At 41.4% G+C, this 23317-nt stretch overlaps 1 protein-coding gene across 7 annotated transcripts in view; it reads right to left on the minus strand.

The window, feature by feature from the left end:
- Window positions 1-23317, minus strand: part of TLN2 (talin 2) — a 463505-nt gene that overhangs the window by 112290 nt on the left and 327898 nt on the right. For 4 of the 7 annotated variants that reach the window (XM_067029737.1, XM_067029738.1, XM_067029734.1 and 1 more), the window contains 4 exons: window positions 21528-21641; window positions 12845-12979; window positions 10662-10790; window positions 8330-8468 (listed from right to left, as the gene is read on the minus strand). In XM_067029737.1, coding sequence (XP_066885838.1) covers window positions 8330-8468; window positions 10662-10790; window positions 12845-12979; window positions 21528-21641 — 517 coding nt within the window. The remainder of the gene's footprint in view (window positions 1-8329; window positions 8469-10661; window positions 10791-12844; window positions 12980-21527; window positions 21642-23317) is intronic. The other 3 variants (XM_067029739.1, XM_059058563.2, XM_067029736.1) reach the window with 1 other exon arrangement.

The following is a 23317-nucleotide window of genomic DNA, read 5'->3' on the forward strand; positions in this document are numbered from 1 at the left end:
ACATGGCACTTCTGAGCGCAGCATGTGGAATGAACACATTTTAAACAAAGTGTTTTATATGGCAGAGGAGAAAGCATAAAGATAAGTAAAGCCAAGGTGAAGGAGAGAAAAAAGCCAAAGAGAAGAGTCACTGCATTTTTTTTTTTTTTGGAGACATCAAGGAGGGTTTTATTGTTTGTTTTTTACTGGAGTATAGTTGCTTTACAATGTTGTGTTAGTTTCTACTGTACCACAAAGTGAATCATCTATATCCCCCCGCTCTTGGACCTCCCCCCACCCCCTGTATCGCACCCATCTAGGTCATCACACAGCACTGAGCTGAGCTCCCTGTGCTATGTATCAGGTCCCACTAGCTATCTATTTTATACATGGTAGTGTGTTTATGTCAAACCTAATCTCCCGATTCATATTATGCTGAAGCTTCTGGCACAGGGTGGAAGGACGTCCTTGTTCAGAAGGGCACCCACCAGGTGTGGTTAAGACCTCATCCAGCTCTGCTGCTGACATGCTGTGTGGACTAAACTGCTGCCGCCTTTTCCCTCTGGGTCTCAGTTTCCCACACGTTATAGGAGAGGCTGAGATCACAGGTGTGACCATTGAAAATTCTAGGCTTTGATTTCTAGACCTCTCCTCTTGCCTTCCTTGTTACCACATGGACTCTTGAATCTATTTCTATTTGAGTTGTATTATTTTGGAAGAATAAAACATTTACTATATGCAATTAGAAAAGTCATGTTCATGAAAAAATTATTTCCTGAAAAGCTTTTAATAGATTCAGACAGGGCTTCCCTGGTGGCGCAGTGGTTGAGAATCCGCCTGCCGATGCAGGAGACACGGGTTCGTGCCCTGGTCCAGGAAGATCCCACATGCCGCGGAGCAACTAAGCCCGTGAGCCATGGCCGCTAGGCCTGTGCGTCCGGAGCCTGTGCTCCGCAACGGGAGAGGCACAACAGTGAGAGGCCCGCATACCGCAAAAAAAAAAAAAAAAAAAAAAAAAATAGATTCAGACAATTTTTCCAAAAGGCAGAAACCAGAAGAGTGGAATTCCAAAAGCCGAGGTATATCCACCCCCACGTGTTTTCTCTTGAGGACTCACTATGAAATCTCAAGGCACATCAAGAATCCTCTTTGAAGGGATTCGGTTTCCCACAAAGTGGAAGCCACACCAACAAAAGGATGAAACAAGGCCACCAGATGCCAGGGAGCCCAATGAATATCCAAGGCTGTACGTGGCTGAATTCACAGCAATATTCTCAATGGTAATGATGAGAATCATCAGAGTCATATCTCCGAGCAATCACCACCCTCCCCCCCGCAAATTGTTCCTGTAGTCAAGGGTGCAACACACCCCAGAACTGCCAGTGGGAAACACTGAAGCAGACTCCCTGCTTCAATAACCACAATCCTTGGAAGACACAGATGACGTTCACAGTATTCCTGCTGTCTAGATCTCAAATTATATTCAGCAACAGTCTTAAAGAGACACATTAGTCATATGAAATACAGGGGAATTCTTAGTAATAGTAATTACTCCTGATCAAAATTCAGGTAGATTGTGTGTAGACAGCATTAGACCACGTATCAAGCTCACAAGGTAAAAACCAAGTATGCAAGATGTTTTAATCTGTCCCAAAGGATCTGGAAAGGGTTCTGTCTACGTAACTGTACTCAGCCGAGAAGAAATGCATTTTGAACACTGTACTGGCCAAATAAAACCACATCTGCATTAGGACCTAATCCAGTGGCAGCTCATGTGTTAACTTCTGAGTATCCCACACATCTTAGGTATGGACGAGGGAACTGACACCCAGGGAGAAGCTGTCCACACTCGTGCTCTCTCCCTGCTTCCCATCCATTCTTCAACTTTCCTGTAATTGCATTCAACAGGGAGAGCAGTGACCTTGTTTTTCCTTAAGCCAGTGGATGCTTCTTAAGTCCCTCTCTGCAGTGTCTTTCCAGGCAGCAATTATCTCTGTGAGTCGAGAGACATCCCTCTCTCCTGGTTTCCATGGTCTCGCCAAGGCCGAATGTTCTCGTTTCTTTCAAGGATTTCTAACGCTCAGCCTTCTCCTGAAATACTTGGGTTCCACGGGGTTATAGCTGATAAAATTGTTCTCACTCTACCACTCTCCCTTACACAAACTTAGCTACCCCCATGGTTTCAATCATTATCATTTTATTAAACATTTAGAAATATTTATCTCCAGCCCAGACTTCTCTACTGAGTTCCAGAGGTAAATATCCAGCTGCCTAATGGGCACCTCTCCGTGGATATCCTGCAGGGATTTCAAATTGAATCCATTTCAAGTTTAACCTGGGACTTCCCTGGTGGTCCAGTGGTTAAGAATCCGCCTTCCAATGCAGAGGATGTGGGTTCGATCCCTCGTCAGGGAACTAAGACCCGCGTGCTGTGGGGCAACTAAGCCCATGAGTTGCAACTACCGAGCCCACGTGACACAACTCAGAGAAGCCCACGTGCTGCAATGAAAAGCAAGTGTGCTACAACGAAGACCCAGGGCAGCCAAAATAATAAAGTTGAACCTGGCATCCCTAAACTCCAGCCCTCAACATGCCTGCCAATGACCCTGTGTCTCCATCACAGTGATTCATACAGCTCTTTGTTCAGCTATCAGGCTAAACTTAGAGCTGTCCGTATTGCTTTCCCTATTCCCATTCCTACCGACTTCTAATCACCAACAACCATGAGGTCTCTTTTTCTTTAATCCATCCTTCATCTCCACTATAGGCCACTAACAACTCTTACCTGGATGAATGCAACAGCCTTCTCTCACTGGTCTCCCTGCCTCCAACTTTGTTTCCCTCCAATTTATCAGCGCATGAAAAGAAGGGCAAAGTGCATTAAGGGCAATCGAGACTGTGTCCACAGATGCAAATTCTTCAGTATTTTCACATGCTCTGAGCTTCAATTTCAATTTATTTAAATTGGCTTATGAGGCCTTTTACAATCTGACCCCAGCCGACCTTCCCAGCCTTATCTTCTTACTCCCTACCTCCTTGCCTTTTACTTGGATCCTTCTCACTTCATTTCATCAGCCTTCTTCTCCTGCCTTTGGGACTTCACATATGCTGTTCCCAAGTCCACCACCACCTAGTTGGTGCCTGCCAAAATGAAATGGGGATACTTCTAGGCTGTTCTTCAGACATCAACTAGACAGTCTGTCATCCTGGATGTTATCAGTATTGGATGACGCAACTTGTAAAGCAGTCTTTCCTTCATTAAAAATCCATTTCATCATCTACACAAAATCTGGCAAAATTTCAGGAATGTGTAGAAATTCTTGAAACTACGTATCTCATATGCCCTAAGCTTTTAAGAATTTACATACACTTTTCTTTCTCCTTGAATGCTAAGTGAGTCGTAATAATCCTTAAAACCCCGATCAGGTGTCAATTCTGCTTTGGAATGTTCCCTCACCCTCTCATGAGGACAGAATTGTACATTCTTACTGTTGCAGGTACTATATTACACTATACCGTGATAACTCTTTTTGTGCTCCTATTGTGCTCTTATTTTCAAAGTAATAAATATACACAGTTTTTGAAGAACCAAAGAGGATTTTCCTTATAGTGATGGAAAGAATAACTTATTGCAGATGTACCCTCCCCCTCAGAGAAACAACTAGAAACTCTGGAAAAATATAGACAAAACATCTGTTTGAAGGCACTGGAGAGATACCAAGGAACCAAGGTAACAAAAGCCAAGACCTTGGAAGAGAAAGAAAGTACAGAGAAGTGAGTACAACACTGCTTTCCCCCTCAAGGCATTTTCCAATTTGTAAACTGTTGCCCAGAAACTGAGAGGCTGAGCAAAACTTTCTGAAATTGCATGGGGATGGGAAGATAAAAGAAGCATAGTTCTGAGCTCAACAATCAGAATGGCCCTCATAAACATCACAGATGTTTAGGCAGGAGGCACAAAGGGCTACACCCTACAAGGTAAACTGGAAATGGACTTTGCAATATCCAATCAGTTCAGTTCCACTAGTGTTATGGTGATCTCCTTTTTTTAACCACCTGCTAAAATAAAAGATTAATCCTCTGTATGGAAGAAAACACAATCTAGAGCCTCAAATTATTTCTACAATGTAAATACAATGATTAGCATTAAATTTAAAAAAAATCAGAAACCTGAGGAGATAAGGTCAATAGTTGAAAACCAAGAAGAGAAAAAAAAAAAACCAGAAAACAAAACAGATAACAATGTCAGGTGATCCTGACATTGGAGTTATTGCACCTGGACTTTATGTAAAAACTATGTTGAAGAAATTAGATGACAAGATAGAGAATTTCAGCAGAGAAATGGAAAGTACAAGAAAGCCATCAAAAGGTTATTATAAAACTGAAAAATATGACATTTAAAATTAAAAACTCAATAGAAGAGTTTGAAGGTAGGAGAAATGATGAGCTGCAGATAAATTTAAAAAAAAACCCATACAGGGGGCTTCCCTGGTGGCGCAGTGGCTGAGAGTCCGCCTGCTGATGCAGGGGACGCCGGTTCGTGCCCCAGTCCGGGAAGATCCCACATGCCGCGGAGCGGCTGAGCCCGTGAGCCATGGCCCCTGCGCCTGCGCGTCCGGAGCCTGTGCCCCGCAACGGGAGAGGCCACGGCAGTGAGAGGCCCGCGTGCCGCAAAAAAAAAAAAAAAAAAAAAAAAAAAAAAAAAAAAAAAAAAAAAAAAAAAAACCATACAGAATAAAGCATGGAGAAGAAAAATTATGGCCAAAATAGAGAAGAGCATAGGAGACACACAAAACAGTGAAAATATCTAACATAGGGGGTAACTGGAGTGTACAAAGAGGAGACAAAAAAATGGGAGAGAAGCAACATTTGAAGATATAGTGGTTGAGTTTTCCAAAACTGATCTAAAACAGCAAATCCCATCTTTAAGGAGTACTAAAACCCAAAGTGGGATAAATAGGCAAAACGACACAAAACAAAACTCCTCTAGGCACAGTGTTTGAAAACCAAAGACTGAGAAAATTAAAAAACCAAGTAGTAGAGGGGAAAACTAAAACCACATTACCTGTGGAAGAGTAAAGTGACAGCTGACTTCACAACAGAAATAAAGGAAGCCAGAAGACAACGGAATAACATCTTCAAATGCTGACAACGGAATAACATCTTCAAATGCTGGAAGAAAATAACTGCCAACCTAAAATTTTACAATACGTAAAATTATCTACCAAAAATAAAGGCTAAACAAAGGCATTTCTAAACAAACAACAACTGAAAGAACTGGTCACTGCAGACTCACACTAAAGGAATTAATGCAGGGAGTTCTTTAGGCAGACAGGAAATAATCCCAGGTGGAAGCAATTTGCGATGCAGAAAGGAATGAACAGCAATGGAAAGGTCGATATGGAGGAGCATTTAATCAATACTGACTATGAAACAACTTTAAGGCAGTATTGAGGAGGTTAAACATATGTAGAATTAAAGCACTCAACAACAATGAATGAGTTGGAAGAAAGGTAAATGAAGTTTAAGTGTCCCAAGATTCTTGCACTGTCCAGGAAGAGATAAACATACTAACTTATATTATACTTTAAAAAAATTGTTCAAAAATAGGCAGTGAATGTACAACTAATAAACTAATCGAGGGAAGAGAAATAGATTTCAAAAAGCACATATAAATCTGAAAGAAGGCAAGAGAGGAGAGAAAAAGGAACCTAGGATACGTAGGACATATAGAAAAGAAATAGTAAGATGACAAATTCAAACCTCAATATATCAGTAATTACATTATATATAAACAGACCAAGTACTCCAATTGAATGGAAAATACTGTCACACCAACAAACAACTCCTCCCCCTCTGAAAGAACAACTACATGATATGCATAGGTATGCATGCATACACGTGCATTAAATATAAGCATAGAGAAAAACTGAAAGTAAAAGGATGGGACAAGATTTATGACGTACACTATAATGAAAACAAACACTTCTATGCAAAAGAACTATAAAACAGTACTGAGAGAAAGGAAATCTAAATAAATGTAGAGATATACCACATTAACAGATTAGAAGACTCAGTAATGTAAAGATTTCAATTATCCCCAGATTCAGCTAACCCCGATCAAAAAACAAACAAACAAACAAAAAAGCAAAAGGGGTTTTTTTTGGGGGGAGGGTACAAATTGACAGGCTGATTCTAAAATAGAAGTGGAAATACCAAGGGCCAAGGAAAGTCAGCACTAACTTGAGGAAAAATAACAAAGTCAGAGGACTCACATTATCAGATATTAACACTTAGTATAAAACTGCAATGATTACGAAAGTATGGTACTAAGGTAAGATCAGGCAATTAAAGCAATGAAAAAGAGGCAAAAGTTCAGAAACTGACTCACATTTATGCCCTTAATTTATAATGAAATTGCCCTCAAGACCACTGGGGAGAGGAGGGTCGCTTCAGAAAGTGGTGCTGGGTCAAATGGACGGATGCCCTGGTGCAAAAACAACTACACTAGGACCCTGTTTGCCCACATATAAAACTCAATTCCAGGTGGATCATAGTTCTAAATATGGAAGTAAAACAACAAAGCCTTTAGACTATAACAGAGGAGAATATCTTCATGACTTGGAGAAGCAAAATTTTAAAACCAGACACAGAAAGCACTAACCATAAAGGAGAAGTGTAAATTGGACTATATTAAAATTTAAGTTTTGTTTATCAAGAAACACCTTTAAAACAGTGAAAAGGTAAGCCACAAGATACAAGAAACACATATATATGTGACTAACTAACTCCTGAAAATAAATAAGGAGAAGGCAGAAAACTCATATTTTTAAAAAATGGGCAGAAGAGATGAAGAGATGCTTCACAAAAGAAGGTATCCAAATGGCTGATAAACTGAAAATATCCTCAACTGCACTGTTCCTCAGGGACATGCAAACTAAAACCATAATGTGATTCTACTACACACTCAACAGAATGGCTAATATTAACAAAGCAGATGTGGTGACCAGGATGTAGAACAAGTGGAACTTTCAGATACCGCAGGAAGGACTGTAGCTGAGTGGCCGCACAGCCTATGACCCAGCAATTCCCCTGGGATGCCAAAAATGCTCATTACTTGATCTTGGTGGGGTTTTATCAGGTGCATTCAATTTGGGATAACTCAAGAAGATATACATTTAGGACTTATGCTCTCCTCTGGATGTATGTTATTCTTTAATAGTAATGTATATTTCAAAAAAAAAAAAAATTCAAGCTGTACTACTATATAACAAAAGCAACAATCCATCTCCTCTTCACCTGATTCCTACTTATAGAGCCACTCAGTTCTTTAAGGTTTCTTCGGATGGATGGATAGATGGAGGGATGGATGGATGGATTTATTTAATTATTTATTTATGGCTGTGTTGGGTCTTCGTTGCTGCGTGCGGGCTTTTCTCTAGTCAGGTGAGCAGGGGCTACTCTTCGTTGTGGTGCGCGGGCTTCTCATTGCGGTGGCTTCTCTTTGTCACAGAGCACAGGCTCTAGGCACGCTGGCTTCAGTAGTTGCAGATCGTGGGCTCAGCATTTGTGGCTCGCAGGCTCTCGAGCGCAGGCTCAGTAGTTGTGGTGCATGGGCTTAGTTGCTCTGCGGCATGTGGGATCTTCCCAGACCAGGGCTTGAACCTGTGTCCCCTGCACTGGCAGGTGGATTCTTAATCACTGTGCCACCAGGGAAGTCCTGATGTAGTTCTCATTTTCAAGTACTGGGCTAATACTGAAACTTCTTGATGTCTCCATTTTAGAGAGAAACAGACTTCTTACTGTGATAACATTCTTTTTTTTTTTGGTATCACCAGGTATTTTTCCTTATACATTCTATTCCTTATACAGTACTCCTGGTTCAGGGGTACCAGTGTCTCCAGGGCTCAAACCCTCCCAGAGTTTTGCAGCACCAATCAGCTTGTTTCTTGTTGGCTTCCCTATCCCTGGACACCTTTAGGTTTTGATTTATTGGGGTCTCTCAGTTACCACTCATCTGTCTCCTTCCATCTTCGACAACTTCATTGAGATCTTATTTGTTTTCTTCTCTCTCATTTTCTTTGACTTTTTCTTTCTTTCTCTCCTTTAGTGGGATTTCAAGAGACATACACAGTTGCAGAGGTCTATAATTACAATCTGCTTATAGTCTAATTGGGGTGATTCAAATAGTTTGGGGGAATCATATTTGATTAGTCTTTGTATGCTTAGCATCAAGCCCAGTAACAAGCATGTTGAAAGTGCTTGAAAAATGTGTGTTGAACTGCTGAAATAAAAAAGTCAGGTTCATTGTCAAATCAACAAACTCCCCCACCAGCCCAGTGGTCTGTACCTGGCCTCAGGGCATCACGAAGGGTGTGAGTCTCACCTGTGTAGTGCTCATTGCCTTGAGCAGCACAGGTCAGGAGCTGCGCCATGGAGGAGCCCACTGCTTTAGATGTACTTCCCAGGTCCTGAGCACATTTTTCCAGCTGTAAGAATATTCAAGGAGGAAGACAGCTTAGAAGAGGCAAATCGTCCACTAAAGTCTTAGCCCCAAAATAATGCAGATAAAACTTTGGGCCTCAACTCTTTCCCACCTAATACACCAATGGCACTAAGAAGTAGGGTGATAGAGGGGAAAAAACCCAGGCTTCAGGATAAACAAATGAGTTCACACCCTGCCCTCTGCTTCCTTCCCCCACTTGCTAGCTGTGAGAGGTTGGGGTAAGTCACTGAACTCTCCAAGTCTCTGTGTCCTGAGATCACAGTATCTAGCTCAGAAGGTTTTCAGAGAATTACTGTAGGTACTCAACAAATGGTAGCTATTAGTATTATGCTTTCAGAAGCTAATTCAGAAAGTCTGCAACAAATCCTTAGTGAGAATTAATTATGCCTTGGCAGGAAGTGAGCAGACATCCAGCTGTTCCACCTTCCTGGCATGTGGGACCATTAACATTGTTCAATTTGATCATTATACTTTGCGGAGTTCTAACCAGAAGGAAATGCAATAGGAATAGAGGTTTGGGATGGTAAATGAGATTATGAAAACGGGCAAAGAGCTTGCTTCCCATGACGAGCACATCATCTTGCTTGGCCAACGGAATAAATAATTCAGAGAATAAAGTCAATAGAGGCCTAGGGTAAGGGTAATTATTCAATTACTAGATGAGGACAACATTTTGGAAGAGAACTTTCGGGCGCACTGCGAGAATTCAGAAAAGCATCAGGAAATGTATGCAGTTTTCACCCCACAACATGTTTTCTAAGAGAGGCATTTCCTTCAAGTGAAAAACAAAGCCTGGTCCACTGTAGCCAACAGTATAACACAGTACACACATTTGTTAAGGGCAAACAATTTCTTTAAAAATTACAGGATGTTTCTTGCATTCTAACTGACCAGTTGTTTTATGTGAAGGCAGAATATGTGTCATGGGCTCCTGGAGCACAGAAGTCTGCAAAGGGATACCTGGACTACTTTGCAAAGCTGCTGACCCAGGAGACAATACCGACTGTCTCTTTAGCCGGGGCACCTTAGTTAAGTGACTGCCTGAGTTTCTTGGTTTTTACAATTAGGGGTAGCTTGATTTCACAAATATTTTCCGAGTGCTTCCTTTGTACCAGGCATTGTTCAACGGTAAATTAGATGTTCTGATAGTCCTTTTATACTCTAAAAGTTTTTAGTTTTTATCCAAAGAGCAGCAGTAGTTAAGAGTAAAAGTTCTCAGTGTGAAAGATCAAGGCATGGGTTTTGGAATCCAATAGATCTGGGTTCAACCCATGGTTCTGATGCTAACTGCCAGGTAACATTGAGGAGAACACGGCACCTCTTTTCTTCCAGCTGTAAAATGGGGTGAACAACACTTGTTCATTAGGTTACCAACAGGATAAACTAGGCTGACTGTGTGTGTACACACTGTGTAACAGGTGCTTAATAAATGAAGCTATTTTATTAGTAATGTTCAGGAGTGAGGGAAAGGAGGTACATACAAATGAGGACGACTGGTAAAATTTTAGCCAAGAAAACCCTGGCACTGGCATCAGGAGGTATCATAACGTGATCAAATTAGATTTCTGGAGCCAACATTCCACTTGCTGTTGTGGCTTTACTAGAGTAAAGTGCTTTGCCATTGCCAACTCCAGTGCCCTACACTATGGAAATTTATTTTTTCTAAACATGACTGTTGAAAATATATTCTGTGGTTATCTTTATAACTTAATTGCCACCCATTTCATAGATAAAATACTTTAGACCTAGAGGAGATTGGGACTTGCCTACAGCTAGTGGATGACACAACCTGGACCAAGAAGCCAGAACTCCTAGGTCTAAACATGGCTCCTCCACCTGCACTGGGCATTCTTTTCAGAAAAAGCCTGCAGGATTAGAACACTGGCCTCAAACGCCAGCAGGTCTTGTTTATGGAAAAGAGGGATGAATAGGAACTGATACCTGGTTATCCCCAGCCACACCCCAGGCAGGTACACACAGGCCCATCACCAGAGGCCCCCTCAGGGCCATCTCTATCATAACACTGTTCTAGAGAAATGTGGCTATTCTAGGGCTTTGCATTAAAAACACTTGAAACTAAGACACAATGACCACCCCTCCCCCCCAACTCTAAAAATGTCCTGACATCCTAACAGAGGTAGAGTCCCAGACCCCAGCTGCCACCAACATTTCCTACCGTCTCCCCTGGGAGTGGCTTCAGCTGACTCTCCACGGCAGCCATCTTGGCATCCTGCAGTTCACTCTTCAGGGTCTGCACGGTGCTCAGTGCTGAATCGATTTCCATGGGACCACAGGCTTCATGGGCCTGTCAACAGAGTTGGGAATATGTGCACAACAGTCTGCTCAGGAAAAGCATCCCCAGTACCTTGCAACATATGAAATGCCTTTCTGGATATAACCAATGACTCTCCAAATCTAGCAACAGGAAGCAAGAGTAACAAGCACTTCCTGAGAGCACAAAATCATGCTCAATCGGGACCTCAGTCCTAAGTTCCCTAAATAGTCAATTATGTGTGTCTCATAACTGGATATACTTAAATTTTCCCTGAAGCTGTTTATATCTGAAATACATTACCTCTCAAACTAAGAGGATCCTTATTCACTGTGTCTGGGTTCTAGACATGGGGCACCTAGCACAGTATGTGTGCACACCAAAACTTGGGAAGCATGGGGTGGGTGGATGAAGCAATGAACAAACAAATGAACCCAGGACTCTACAGACAAGTCTATGTCAACCTTAGTGAATCTCTTTACAAATTTCTAGATTGTAAACCAATATCGTTCCATACTGAAGGCTATCAAAGATTTTTTTCCTTAATAAAAACTTTTAAGAAAACTGCTTCATTCTTGTGATCATCTAGAACAGTGGTCTCCAAATGCTTTGATCACACACCCCCAACACACATGTTAATAAATTATACACGTAAATGTTAGTAAATTATACACATACAAGTATATTAAATACTGGTGTATCTTAACTTCTTTGCTTTTTAGGTAATAGTAACAACAGCAGCAGTACACACTCTTTGATTGATTTCTATGTGTGAGTATTACTAGGTGACAATACTGAGGCAAAGAGAGGTTAATTAACTTGCTCAGGTCACAAAAGTAGTCAATGGCAAGGCGAGAATTTGAATGCAGGTGGTCTGATTTTAGAGCCTGTATTCTTTTTTTTTGCGGCATGTGGGATCGTCCCGGACCAGGGCACGAACCCATGTCCCCTGCATCGGCAGGCGGATTCTCAATCACTGCGCCACCAGGGAAGCCCAATTAGAGCCTGTATTCTTAACCTTTATACTATATACTAAAATCATAAAAAGCTCTCACAGAGTCTTCCTGAACCCAGTGCACAGTGTTGCTTGAGCCCCACTTCGGGGCTCACTGCTCCAAAGCAGTTGTTGGAGGTGGGTGTGTCATTCAGTCACTGAGGAAACTTGTTAAAATGCAGATGTTTGTGCTCTATGACCAGAGATTCTGACTGGGGTGCTCAGAGGTGAGGCCCAGAAACCTGCATTCTAAATGCACCCATGTGATTCCAGTGCAGATGGTCCCTGGACCTCTCTTTGAGAAAGAGAGCTCAAAATAACTTTTTTATTAGATATAACCTAAAACTCTAGATATTTTTCTTTGGTGATATAGTGCACTGTTTATATACAAATTCAAATCAGCTTCTAACCTTCTTCCCTTGCTCATATATGAGGCTGCCTGTTTCTATAAAGGGATTGTTACAATGAGGAAAAATGAATTCATGCTAGAACTTCATGCTAATACCACATCAAACAGTAAAGTAATGCGGCCCTTTGGTAATTAACACATCCCAGAGACAGAAATGCATTAATCCCCAATTCTGTTCTATTGAGGATCTTGTTAAGGTGAAAGCTCCCATAGAGGTGGAAACCTTTCAGGTCAAAGATAATATAGATGATCCTCCAAAATAGATTTGCTGCCTAAATAATGTTATTAAGTTCACAAGATAACACCTGGAAGATATGATCACTTACTATGCCCACAGTTTACCTGGCACCAAGAAACTGATGACTGGTCTCCCCTAAGACTGTGAGAAATAGATCATTGCTTGTCCCAGGGCCGGGGAGGAGGGGAAGGATGCAACTTAGCATAGTTTAACCAAAATCATCTGTAACCAGAAGGTGATAACTAAGTCAAGGAGATAGCGGCTAAAAGGGGCAAAAGCCAATCCACACGAGCATATTTAGTGGTCAAGCAGATGAAATAGACAACTGCACCAAGAAATAGGCCAGGCAGTGTTCAGGCCCTGGGGAGCACTCAGGTCACACCAACAGTAAGGAATTAAAAGCTCCACTCCTGACAAGCTAACTGCCATGACAAGGGTCCACTTGCCTTCTGTGAAGCGGTACGCAGCTCTGCCAAGCTGGTGGCAAGGTTCTTGGCACACTGGCTCAGCTGCATGGCCGCAGCCTGGTCACTGACAGTGGGCACTGCGGCTTTAGCAGAGGACACCATCTTGCTTCCAGGCTGTGGAGAGAAAAGCTGAAAGTAAAACAGCTCCTGGGCAGCAAGAGTCAGAGTAGAGACCCAAACAGCAATGCCACCTTATCAGCCAGAACTTACTTTGCCCTAAAACAAGAAATATTAAAACCATCTCATTTCCCCCCCAAATTGCCAACTGAAATCAGATGCTCTAGGGCAGTGCATTCTAGGAATGTCTGAAGCAAAAAGTATGTGTCTTCAGACTGGCTGAATGGATACAAAAACAAGACCCATATACATGCTGTCTACAAGAGACCCACTTCAGATGTAGGGACACATACAGACTGAAAGTGAGGGGATGGAAAAAGATATTCCATGCAAATGGAAATCAAAAGAAAGCTGGAGTAGCAATACTCATATCAGACAAAATAGACTTTAAAATAAAGACTATTACAAGAGACAAGGAAGGACACTACATAATGATCAAAGGATCAATCCAAGAAGAAGATATAACAATTGTAAATATCTATGCACCCAACATAGGAGCACCTCAATACATAAGGCAAATGCTAACAGCCATAAAAGGGGAAACTGACAGTAACACAATAACAGTAGGCAACTTTAACACCCCACTTACACCAATGGACAGATCATCCAAACAGAAAATAAATAAGGAAATGCAAGTTTTAAATGACACTTTAGACCACATGGACTTAATTGATATTTATAGGACATTCCATCCCAAAACAACAGAATACACTTTCTTCTCAAGTGCACATGGAACATTCTCCAGGATAGATCACATCTTGGGTCACAAATCAAGCTTTGGTAAATTTAGGAAAACTGAAATCCTACCAAGCATCTTTTCCAACCACAATACTATGAGACTAGATATCAATTACAGGAGAAAAACTGTAAAAAATGCAAACACATGGAGGCTAAACAATACACTACTAAATAACCAAGAGATCACTGAAGAAATCAAAGAGAAAATCAAAAAATACCTAGAAACAAATGACAATGAAAACACGACAACCCCAAACCTATGGGATACAGCAAAAGCAGTTCTGAGAGGGAAGTTTATAGCAATACAATCCTACCTCAAGAAACAAGAAAAATTTCAAATAAACAACCTAACCTTACACCTAAAGCAATTAGAGAAAGAAGAACAAAAATCCCCAAAGTTAGCAGAAGGAAAGAAATCATAAAGATTAGATGAGAAATAAATGAAAAAGAAATGAAGGAAACAATTGCAAAGATCAATAAAACTAAAAGCTGGTTCTTTGAGAAGATAAACAAAATTAATAAACCATTAATCAGACTCATCAGGAAAAAAAGGAAGAGGACTCAAATCAACAGAATTAGAGATGAAAAAGGAGAAGTAACAACTGACGTTGCAGAAATACAAAGGATCATGAGAGACTATTACAAGCAACTAATGCCAATAAAATGGACAACCTGGAAGAAATGGACACATTTTTAGAATAGCACACCCTTCCAAGACTCAACCAGAAAGAAAGAGAAAATATGGGGCTTCCCTGGTGGCGCAGTGGTTGAGAGTCCGCCTGCCAATGCAGGGGAAACGGGTTCGTGCCCCGGTCCGGGAAGATCCCACATGCCATGGAGCGGCTGGGCCTGTGAGCCATGGCCGCTGAGCCTGCGCGTCCAGAGCCTGTGCTCCACAACGGGAGAGGCCACGGCAGTGAGAGGCCCGCGTACCACAAAAAAAAAAAAAAAAAAAAAAAAAAAGAGAAAATATGAAAAGACCAATCGCAAACACTGAAATTGAAACTGTGATTAAAAATCTTCCAACAAACGAAAGCCCAGGGCCAGATGCCTTCACAGGCAAATTCTATCAAACATTTAAAGAAGAGCTAACACCTATCCTTCTCAAACTCTTCCAAAATATAGTAGAGGGAGGAACACTCCCAAACTCATTCTATGAGGCCACCATCACCCTGACACCAAAACCAGACAAAGATGTCACAAAGAAAGAAAACTACAGGCCAATATCACTGATGAACATAGATGCAAAAATCTTCAACAAAATACTAGCAAACAGAATCCAACAGCACATTAAAAGGATCATACACCATGATCAAATGGGGTTTAGCCCAGGAATGCAAGGATTCTTCACTATACGCAAATCAATCAATGTGATACACCATATTAACAAACTGAAGGATAAAAACCATTTGATTGCCTTGTAATCCAAGTGCCTGAGTTTGTGTTTGTATTTATGATTGTGCTTGTATCAAATGGCATCATGAAGTGCTGCCTGAAGATTTCAAAGTCATAAGAATAGAGGGAAGAGGTAGGAGAATTGGATCACATGGAATATGAGAGTACAGATGTAGAACATTTAAAAAGAAGAAAACCTGTACTGTAGCATCTGGTATCATGTTTATTTTATAAGTGTACATATTGTTCAGATACTAACTAGGAAACATTCATTAACAATAAATATACTATGAACTTAAAAAAAATGATAATCTCAACAGATGCAGAAAAAGCTTTTGACAAAATTCAACACCCAATCATGATAAAAACTCTCCAGAAATCCAGAAAGTAGGCCTAGAGGGAAACTACCTCAACATAATAAAAGCCACAGATGACAAACCCACAGCCAACATCATTCTCAATGATGAAAAACTGAAAGCATTTCCTCTAAGATCAGGAACAAGACAAGGGTGCCCACTCTCACCACTATTATTCAACACAGTTTTGGAAGTTTTAGCCACGGCAATCAGAGAAGAAAAAGAAATAAAATGAATACAAATTGGAAAAGAAGAAGTAAAACTGTCATTGTTTGCAGGTGACATTATAGTATACATAGAAAATCCTAAAGATGTCACCAGAAAACTACTAGAGCTAATCAATGAACTTGGTAAGGGAGCAGGATACAATATTAATGCACAGAAATCTCTTGCATTCCTATACACTAACAACCAGAAAATCAGAAAGAGAAATTAAGGAAACTCTCCCATTTACCATTGCAATAAACCTACTTAAGGAGGCAAAAGACCTGTATGCAGAAAACTATAAGACACTGATGAAAGAAATCAAAGACAATACAAACAGATGGAGAGATATACCATGTCCTTGGATTGGAAGAATCAACATTGTGAAAATGACTACACTACCCAAAGCAATCTAGAGATTCAATGCAATCCTGATCAAATTACCAATGGCATTTTTCATAAAACTAGAACAAGAAAATTTTACAATTTGTATGGAAACGCAAAAGACCGCAAATAGCCAAAACAATCTTGAGAAAGAAAAATGGAGCTGGAGGAATCAGGCTCCCTGCCTTTAGACTATACTACAAAGCTATAGTAATCAGGACTGTATGGTACTGGCACAGAAACAGAAATATATATCAATAGAACAGGACAGAAAGCCCAGAGATAAACCCACACACAGATGGTCACCTTGTCTTTGACAAAAGAGGAAAGAATATAAAATGGAGAAAAGAGAGCCTCTTCAATAAGTGGTGCTGGGAAAACTGGACAACTACACGTAAAAGAGTGAAATTAGAACACTTCTTAACACCATACACAAAAACTTGAAATGGATTAATGACCTAAATATAAGGCCAGACACCATTAAACTCTTAGAAGAAAACATAGGCAGAACACTCTATGACATAAATCACAGCAAGATCCTTTTGGACCCACCTCCTAGAGAAAGGGAAATAAAACCAAAAATAAACAAGTTGGACCTAATGAAATTTAAAAGCTTTTGCACAGTAGAGGAAACCATAAACAAGATGAAAAGACAACCGTCAGAATGGGAGAAAATATTTGCAAACAAAGCAAGTGACAAAGGATTAATCTCCAAAAGGTATAAGCAGCTCATGCAGCTCAACATCAAAAAAACAAACAACCCAATCAAAAAATGGGCAGAAGACCTAAATAGACATTTCTCCAAATAATATATACAGATTGCCAACAAACACATGAAAGAATGCTCAACATCATTAATCATTAGAGAAATGCAAATCAAAACTACAATGAGGTATCACCTCACACCAGTCAGAATGGCCATCATCAAAAAATCTACAAACAATAAATGCTGGAGAGGGTGTGGAGAAAAGGGAACCCTCTTGCACTGTTGGTGGGAATGTAAATTGATACAGCCACTATGGAGAACAGTATGTAGGTTCCTTAAAAATTAAAAATAGAACTACCATATGACACAGAAATCCCACTACTGGGTGTATACCCTGAGAAAACCATAATTCCAAAAGATATGTGCGCCACAATGTTCACTGCAGCTCTATTTATAATATCCAGGACATGGAAGCAATCTAAATGTCCATCGACAGATGAATGGATAAAGAAGATGTGGCACATATATACAATGGAATATCACTCTGCCATAAAAAGGAACAAAATTGAATTATTTGAAATGAGGTGGATGGACCTAGAGTCTGTCATACGGAGAGAAGTAAGTCAGAAAGAGAAAAACAAACACCATATGCTAATGCACATATACGGAATCTAAAAAAAATGGTACTGATAAACCTAGTGGCAGCACAGGAATAAAGACACAGACATAGAGAACAGACTTAAGGACAGGGGGGTGGTGGGAGGGGAGGGGAAGCTGGGATGAAATGAGAGTGTAGCACTGACATATATACACTACCAGATGTAAAATGGATGGCTAGTGGGAAGCTGCTGCATAGCACAGGGAGATCAGCTTGGTGCTTTGTAACGACCTAGAGGGGTGGGATAGGGAGGGTGGGAGGGAGGCTCAAGAGGGAGGGGATAGGGGGATATATGTATACATATAGCAGAAACTAATACAACATTGTGAAGCAATTATACTCCAATAAAGATATTCAAAAAAAAGTATGTATATTTTGGGGTGGAGTGGGGAGTAAAATTGGGCTAGTGGCTTGAAATTCTTGTTTAAAATGGATTTGAAAGGGAGTTTCTTATTAAATATGTTTGTTTTTCTTGGAATAGCTCTTTAATCTATGTCTCAAATATACCTAATAGACTATTAAGAAAAATACAGGGACACAAAATGAAACAAGTGACCTCTCACATCTCAGAACCCAGGACAATTTCACCATGCACGGGTGTCTATGTGCAGGCACATATATTTTCAAAAGTAAGATCATACTATTTATTCTGTTTTCCAATCTCCTTGGTCCACATAGTCTACCTTTTTCATAGCTATGTAATACCCTGTGTATACAACAGTTATCACTTTTCAGTCCCGTATTGTTAAGTATCTTTCCATGTTTTCAAATATAATAAACAATGATATGATAAATATCTTTGTAACTAAAATTTTGTACACGTTCATAATTTTTTTGTATAAATGTTTCTGGACCAAAAAGTATACATAATTTTAAGTTTTTTTTTTTTTTTTTTTGCGGTATGCGGGCCTCTCACTGTTGTGGCCTCTCCCGTTGCGGAGCACAGGCTCCGGACGCGCAGGCCTAGCGGCCATGGCTCACGAGCTTAGTTGCTCCGCGGCATGTGGGATCTTCCCGGACCAGGGCACGAACCCATGTCTCCTGCATCGGCAGGCGGATTCTCAACCACTGCGCCACCAGGGAAGCCCAAAGGTTTTTAATATGTATGCTATACAATGGCTCTCAGTAAAGCTGTAACAATTTAAGTGCAAGATCATAAATACCAAGGACACAAGTTAATATTATTAATATTTAAGGAATTCATAAGAATTTATAAGAAAAATCAGCATGAGTATATAAAAAGCATGAATAGACAAGTTCATGTAATAAAAACAAATAGTTGAAACGTGAAAAATGTTTAACATCGTGAAAATCAAGGACATGCAAGATCAAATAATAAAAACTTAACCAAGTAAATTGGCAAAAACATTTCAAAAATATGATTGATTTCCCAACTTGGAAAGGAGGTATTAAAAAGTGTGCTCCAAAATGAAAATGAAAACTACAATGAGGTTTCACCTCACACCGGTCAGAATGGCCATCATCAAAAAATCTACAAACAGGGCTTCCCTGGTGGCGCAGCGGTTGAGAATCCGCCTGCCGATGCAGCGCACACGGGTTCATGCCCTGGTCCAGGAAGATCCCACATGCTGCGGAGCAGCTGGGCCCGTGAGCCGTGGCCGCTGAGCCTGTGTGTCTGGAGCCTGTGCTCCGCAATGGGATAGGCCACAACAGTGAGAGGCCCATGTACCGCAAAAAAAAAAAAAAAAAAAAAAAAAAAAATCTACAAACAATAAATGCTGGAGAGGGTGTGGAGAAAACGGAACCCTTTTGCACTCTTGGTGGGAATGTATATTGATACAGCCACTATGGAGAACTGTATGGAGGTTCCTTAAAAAACTAAAACTAGAACTACCATACGACCCAGCAACCCCACTACTGGGCACATACCCTGAGAAAACCATAATTCAAAAGGCCACATGTAGCCCAATGTTCATTGCATGGCAGCACTACTTACAATAGCCAGGACATGGAAACCACCTGAATGTCCAACGACAGATGAATGGATTAAGAAGAGGTGGTACATATATACAATGGAATATTACTCAGCCATAAAAAGGAACGAAATTTGGTCATTTGTAGAGATGTGGATGGACCTGGAGTCTGTCATACAGAGGAACGTTAGCCAGAAAGGGAAAACAAATATCGTATATTAACGCATATATGTGGAATCTACAAAAATGTTACAGATGATCCTATCTGCAGGGCAGGAATAGAGGTGCAGACGTAGAGAACAGATATGTGGACACAGAGTGGGTAGGGGAGGGTGGGACAAATTGGGAGATTAGGATTGACATATAAACACTACCATGCGTAAAATAGGTAGCTAGCGGGAACATGCTATAAAGCACAGGAAGCTCATCTCAGTGCTCTGTGACGGCCTAGATGGGTGGGATGGGTGGGGAGGTCTAAGAGGGAGGGGATATATGTATACATATAACTGATTCACTTCATTGTACAGCAGAAACTAACACAAGGTGGTAAAGCAATTATACTCCAATCAAAAAAAAATAACCCCACATTTGAATCTAAAAAAGAGTGGCTATGTGTATATGTGTAACTGATTCACTTTGCTGTACACATGAAACTAACACAACATTGTAAATCAACTATATTCCAATAAAAATTAAAATAAAATAAAACAAAGAGAAAAAAATAAATAAAAAGTGTGCTCCATATGTTGCTAGTTGTAAATTTAGATTCATTCATCCTTCTGGAAGGGCAATTTTATCACATGTATGAAAAGAGTTTAAAATGTAAACTTTAAAAAAGGTTTAAAACTTTTTGATCTGCTGATTCCATTTCTATTTATTTCTGACTCTGGCCTTATTCTTGTAAAGATCTGATCCATCTACAGTAGCAAACTTAAAAGAACAAAAGAAACAGGAAAAACAAGGGCAGGGACAGAGTGACCCCTGGACCACGTCCACACTGTACTATCATAAGACCCTACGATCCTGCCAGCAGTGGGACAACACAACTGATTCTAGGACCTGTAACCACCTACAGCAGAAGACAAACAACTTGTCCAAGCCACAATTCTCAATGTCCCAAAGATAAAAATAAGCTGCTTGCAATCCTAGTTCTAGTAATTTACCCTAAGGAAACAATTCAAGAGGGGCACAAAGATTTGAGCACACACCAAGACTTTTTTTGTTTTTCATCATATCACAGGTTGTTTATGACGGCAAATAATTGAAAACAACCTGTATGTCGAATGACAGAACAGCTAAACAATGAGTATAGTATTATAAGAGAATATGATTCAAATTCACAAATGTTCATAATATAAATGTTAACATGAAAAACACAGTCAGTACACAGTGAATCACAAGAGAATACATACATACATAAATACGTTGTATATGTATGAAGATAAAATGTGAGGAAGCACAAACTTTTCATGTTGTATCCTTGCATGTTGGAGCTATGGCTCTTGTAGAATTAACCAAATAGATGTATCACTGGGTCCTGTAAGTACAGATCTGAATAGACGGGGACGAGGAAGAAACCTGCCAAACCACATGGACTGCTTAGGAGATCCAAGTAGACAAAGTGCCGAGAGATGTGAAAGAAGTACGTACAAAGGGAGTGTTCACAACTTAATATTCCCATTTTATATTTAATTAAAAAAAATGAACCTAGCCACACTTCACGAAGACCGACAATACTTACTAATTCTATATTTGCCACAAGAAACCACCACACCTTTGCAGAAGATGCACTCACCGATTCTTATTTCCCTGGCTATGAATAATGGCATGAGGTAATCTGGAAACTAGCAAACCTAATAGTACTAGGCTGTTTGTCAAAAAGTGCAGCTTATTACATGCTTTCCCTCACGGAAGAGAAATACAGATAGCAAAATGGATAATATGCCATCTCCTGGGGCAATTTCCCTGCATATCAGCATCTTGCTTTGCCAAGCTGCATCTCCCTCTCCTGAAACTGCTTCCAGGTCTGCTTACTGCAAAGACTTTGCTCTGGCTCTGGAATCTGTGAAGTCCTCTCCTTAAGGACAAAGGGCACCCCCTGCCCAGTGGGCAGTGGGGTGGGGGTGGGTTGAGGTTCTGGGGAAGACGGAGGTGAATGTTTCTGTGGTACCTGGAGGAAGTTCTGGCTGGAGATGATGAGCGCCAGCTGGGCACTGAGATCTTCTGCTTGGGCTTGGCTCCCTCTGACCCCCTGAACCAGCTGAGGGATGTGATCAGCCACCGCCTACAGGAAGCAAGAAAAATGAAAACTGAGCACACCCAGGATGGTGACATACCAAAACAGGGTGTGTGGGCAAACGCTCCCAGTGATAATGTTCTGTGGATGTGCCTTCCCTCCTGCGGGACCCTGGCCCAGACCTTGGATTCACTCAGCAGCTTCAGCCCGTTGGGCCCTTGCCAACACTGATGTCAACACAGTACCTGTGGGTAGGCTCCTCCCACACACACTCTACCCTGTGGTGCCCCGGGTCCCAGTACACGCAGCACAAGGCGATTCTCCGTAACGAAGCCTTAAAACAATTTCCCCAGTTGCAGCTCGCACCATCCTGGCTCGTTAGGGTTGAAAACCCTAGCATCAAAGAATCTATCCAATTCACAGGTGGATAAACTCAATTCACATGGTCCAGTGATCAGAAGAAAGTGAGAGAAGCACTCAACTAACAGCATTAATACTTCATATTAATATGAATAATAATCATAATACTTCAGCATTTTGATGTCTGACTTTGCGGGTATACGTTCCGTCTGTCAGCTTTCATGTCACCGTGGTTCCTCTTCCTGTGTTCTCACTCCTCAAATGGGAAATCCCAATGCCCGGAGTAGGGGAGGGAGGGCAGCATCCTGAGGTGAGACCACTTGAAAGTGACCGTCTCCCGCGGTGCCTAGGAGAGGCTGGCCTTTTCCCTCTCTGCGCCCGCCTGCTTGTCCCTCTGTGCCACGCGCCACATCTGACCAACCAGGCCCTCAGAGGCCATAGCACAGTGACCGTCACTGCTAAGGAAGGGCCCAAGAGCAGCCCACCCTGGCGACACGTTCTTTTCAGGAGCCCATTCCAGCAAGAATTAAAAAAAAATATTTCCAGGAGAATTTCACTTGCCATCCTCTTCACGACTGCTGGCTCCAAGAACTTGGCCCGCTTTACCTTCTGCACAGCAACCTGATAAACAGTAATGCTCTCATTCTCTGACAGAGATACCCACGGGCTGAGTGTGTTCCGTTTGTTCATAAAAAGCAGGGCGAAGGTTCATACTATTTTCCTGGACACAAGTAGCATGTGCTCCCTGAGAAGGGGAAATGCCATTTTGCTACCCCTGCTGGCGGCTGAAGCCAGGCCCCAAAAGGAAATCAACTCCCTCCGAGGCAGGGGCCTGGCTCTCAGAAAAAAAAAAAAAAAACCCTTCTTTACGTGCACAATCCCGAGGACAGGGTCCTCCTGCATTGCTGAGGCTTTTCCACCAGAGCAAACTTGCTCCCCAGTGAGGGGCTAGCCTCAGAGAACTGGGATTCAGGACGTGGAGGGCCCTGGGTGGTCTCCCCACAGGAGTAAAGGTATTTTTGAAGTAGAAGCAGCAACACCCCTCACACGTGAATGGTTTCACAGAGATTTGAGAAAGGAGCGAGAGGGCTCAGAGCCCATGCAAATCCAAGATGCCTGTGTACCCAGCTCCCACGGCAAACCGCAAGCACTGCAGGGAACTTCAGTCAGACATGGTGCCAACATGGGGGCGATGGCCAGGCAATGAGAGCTCTCCCAGGAGAGTTAACTCTGGGCACTCAGAGAAGGTGGCAGAGGTGGACGGCACCCTCTGAGGCACCTTGGCTTCAAGCGTGACATCAGCGACAGGTCTCAGAAGATCAGTGAGGCAACCACAGAAAGCACCAGAGTGCAACAGCAATGAG

Source organism: Kogia breviceps, chromosome 3 (assembly GCF_026419965.1).
Source record: "Kogia breviceps isolate mKogBre1 chromosome 3, mKogBre1 haplotype 1, whole genome shotgun sequence".
NCBI classification, from domain to species: Eukaryota; Metazoa; Chordata; class Mammalia; order Artiodactyla; family Physeteridae; genus Kogia; species Kogia breviceps.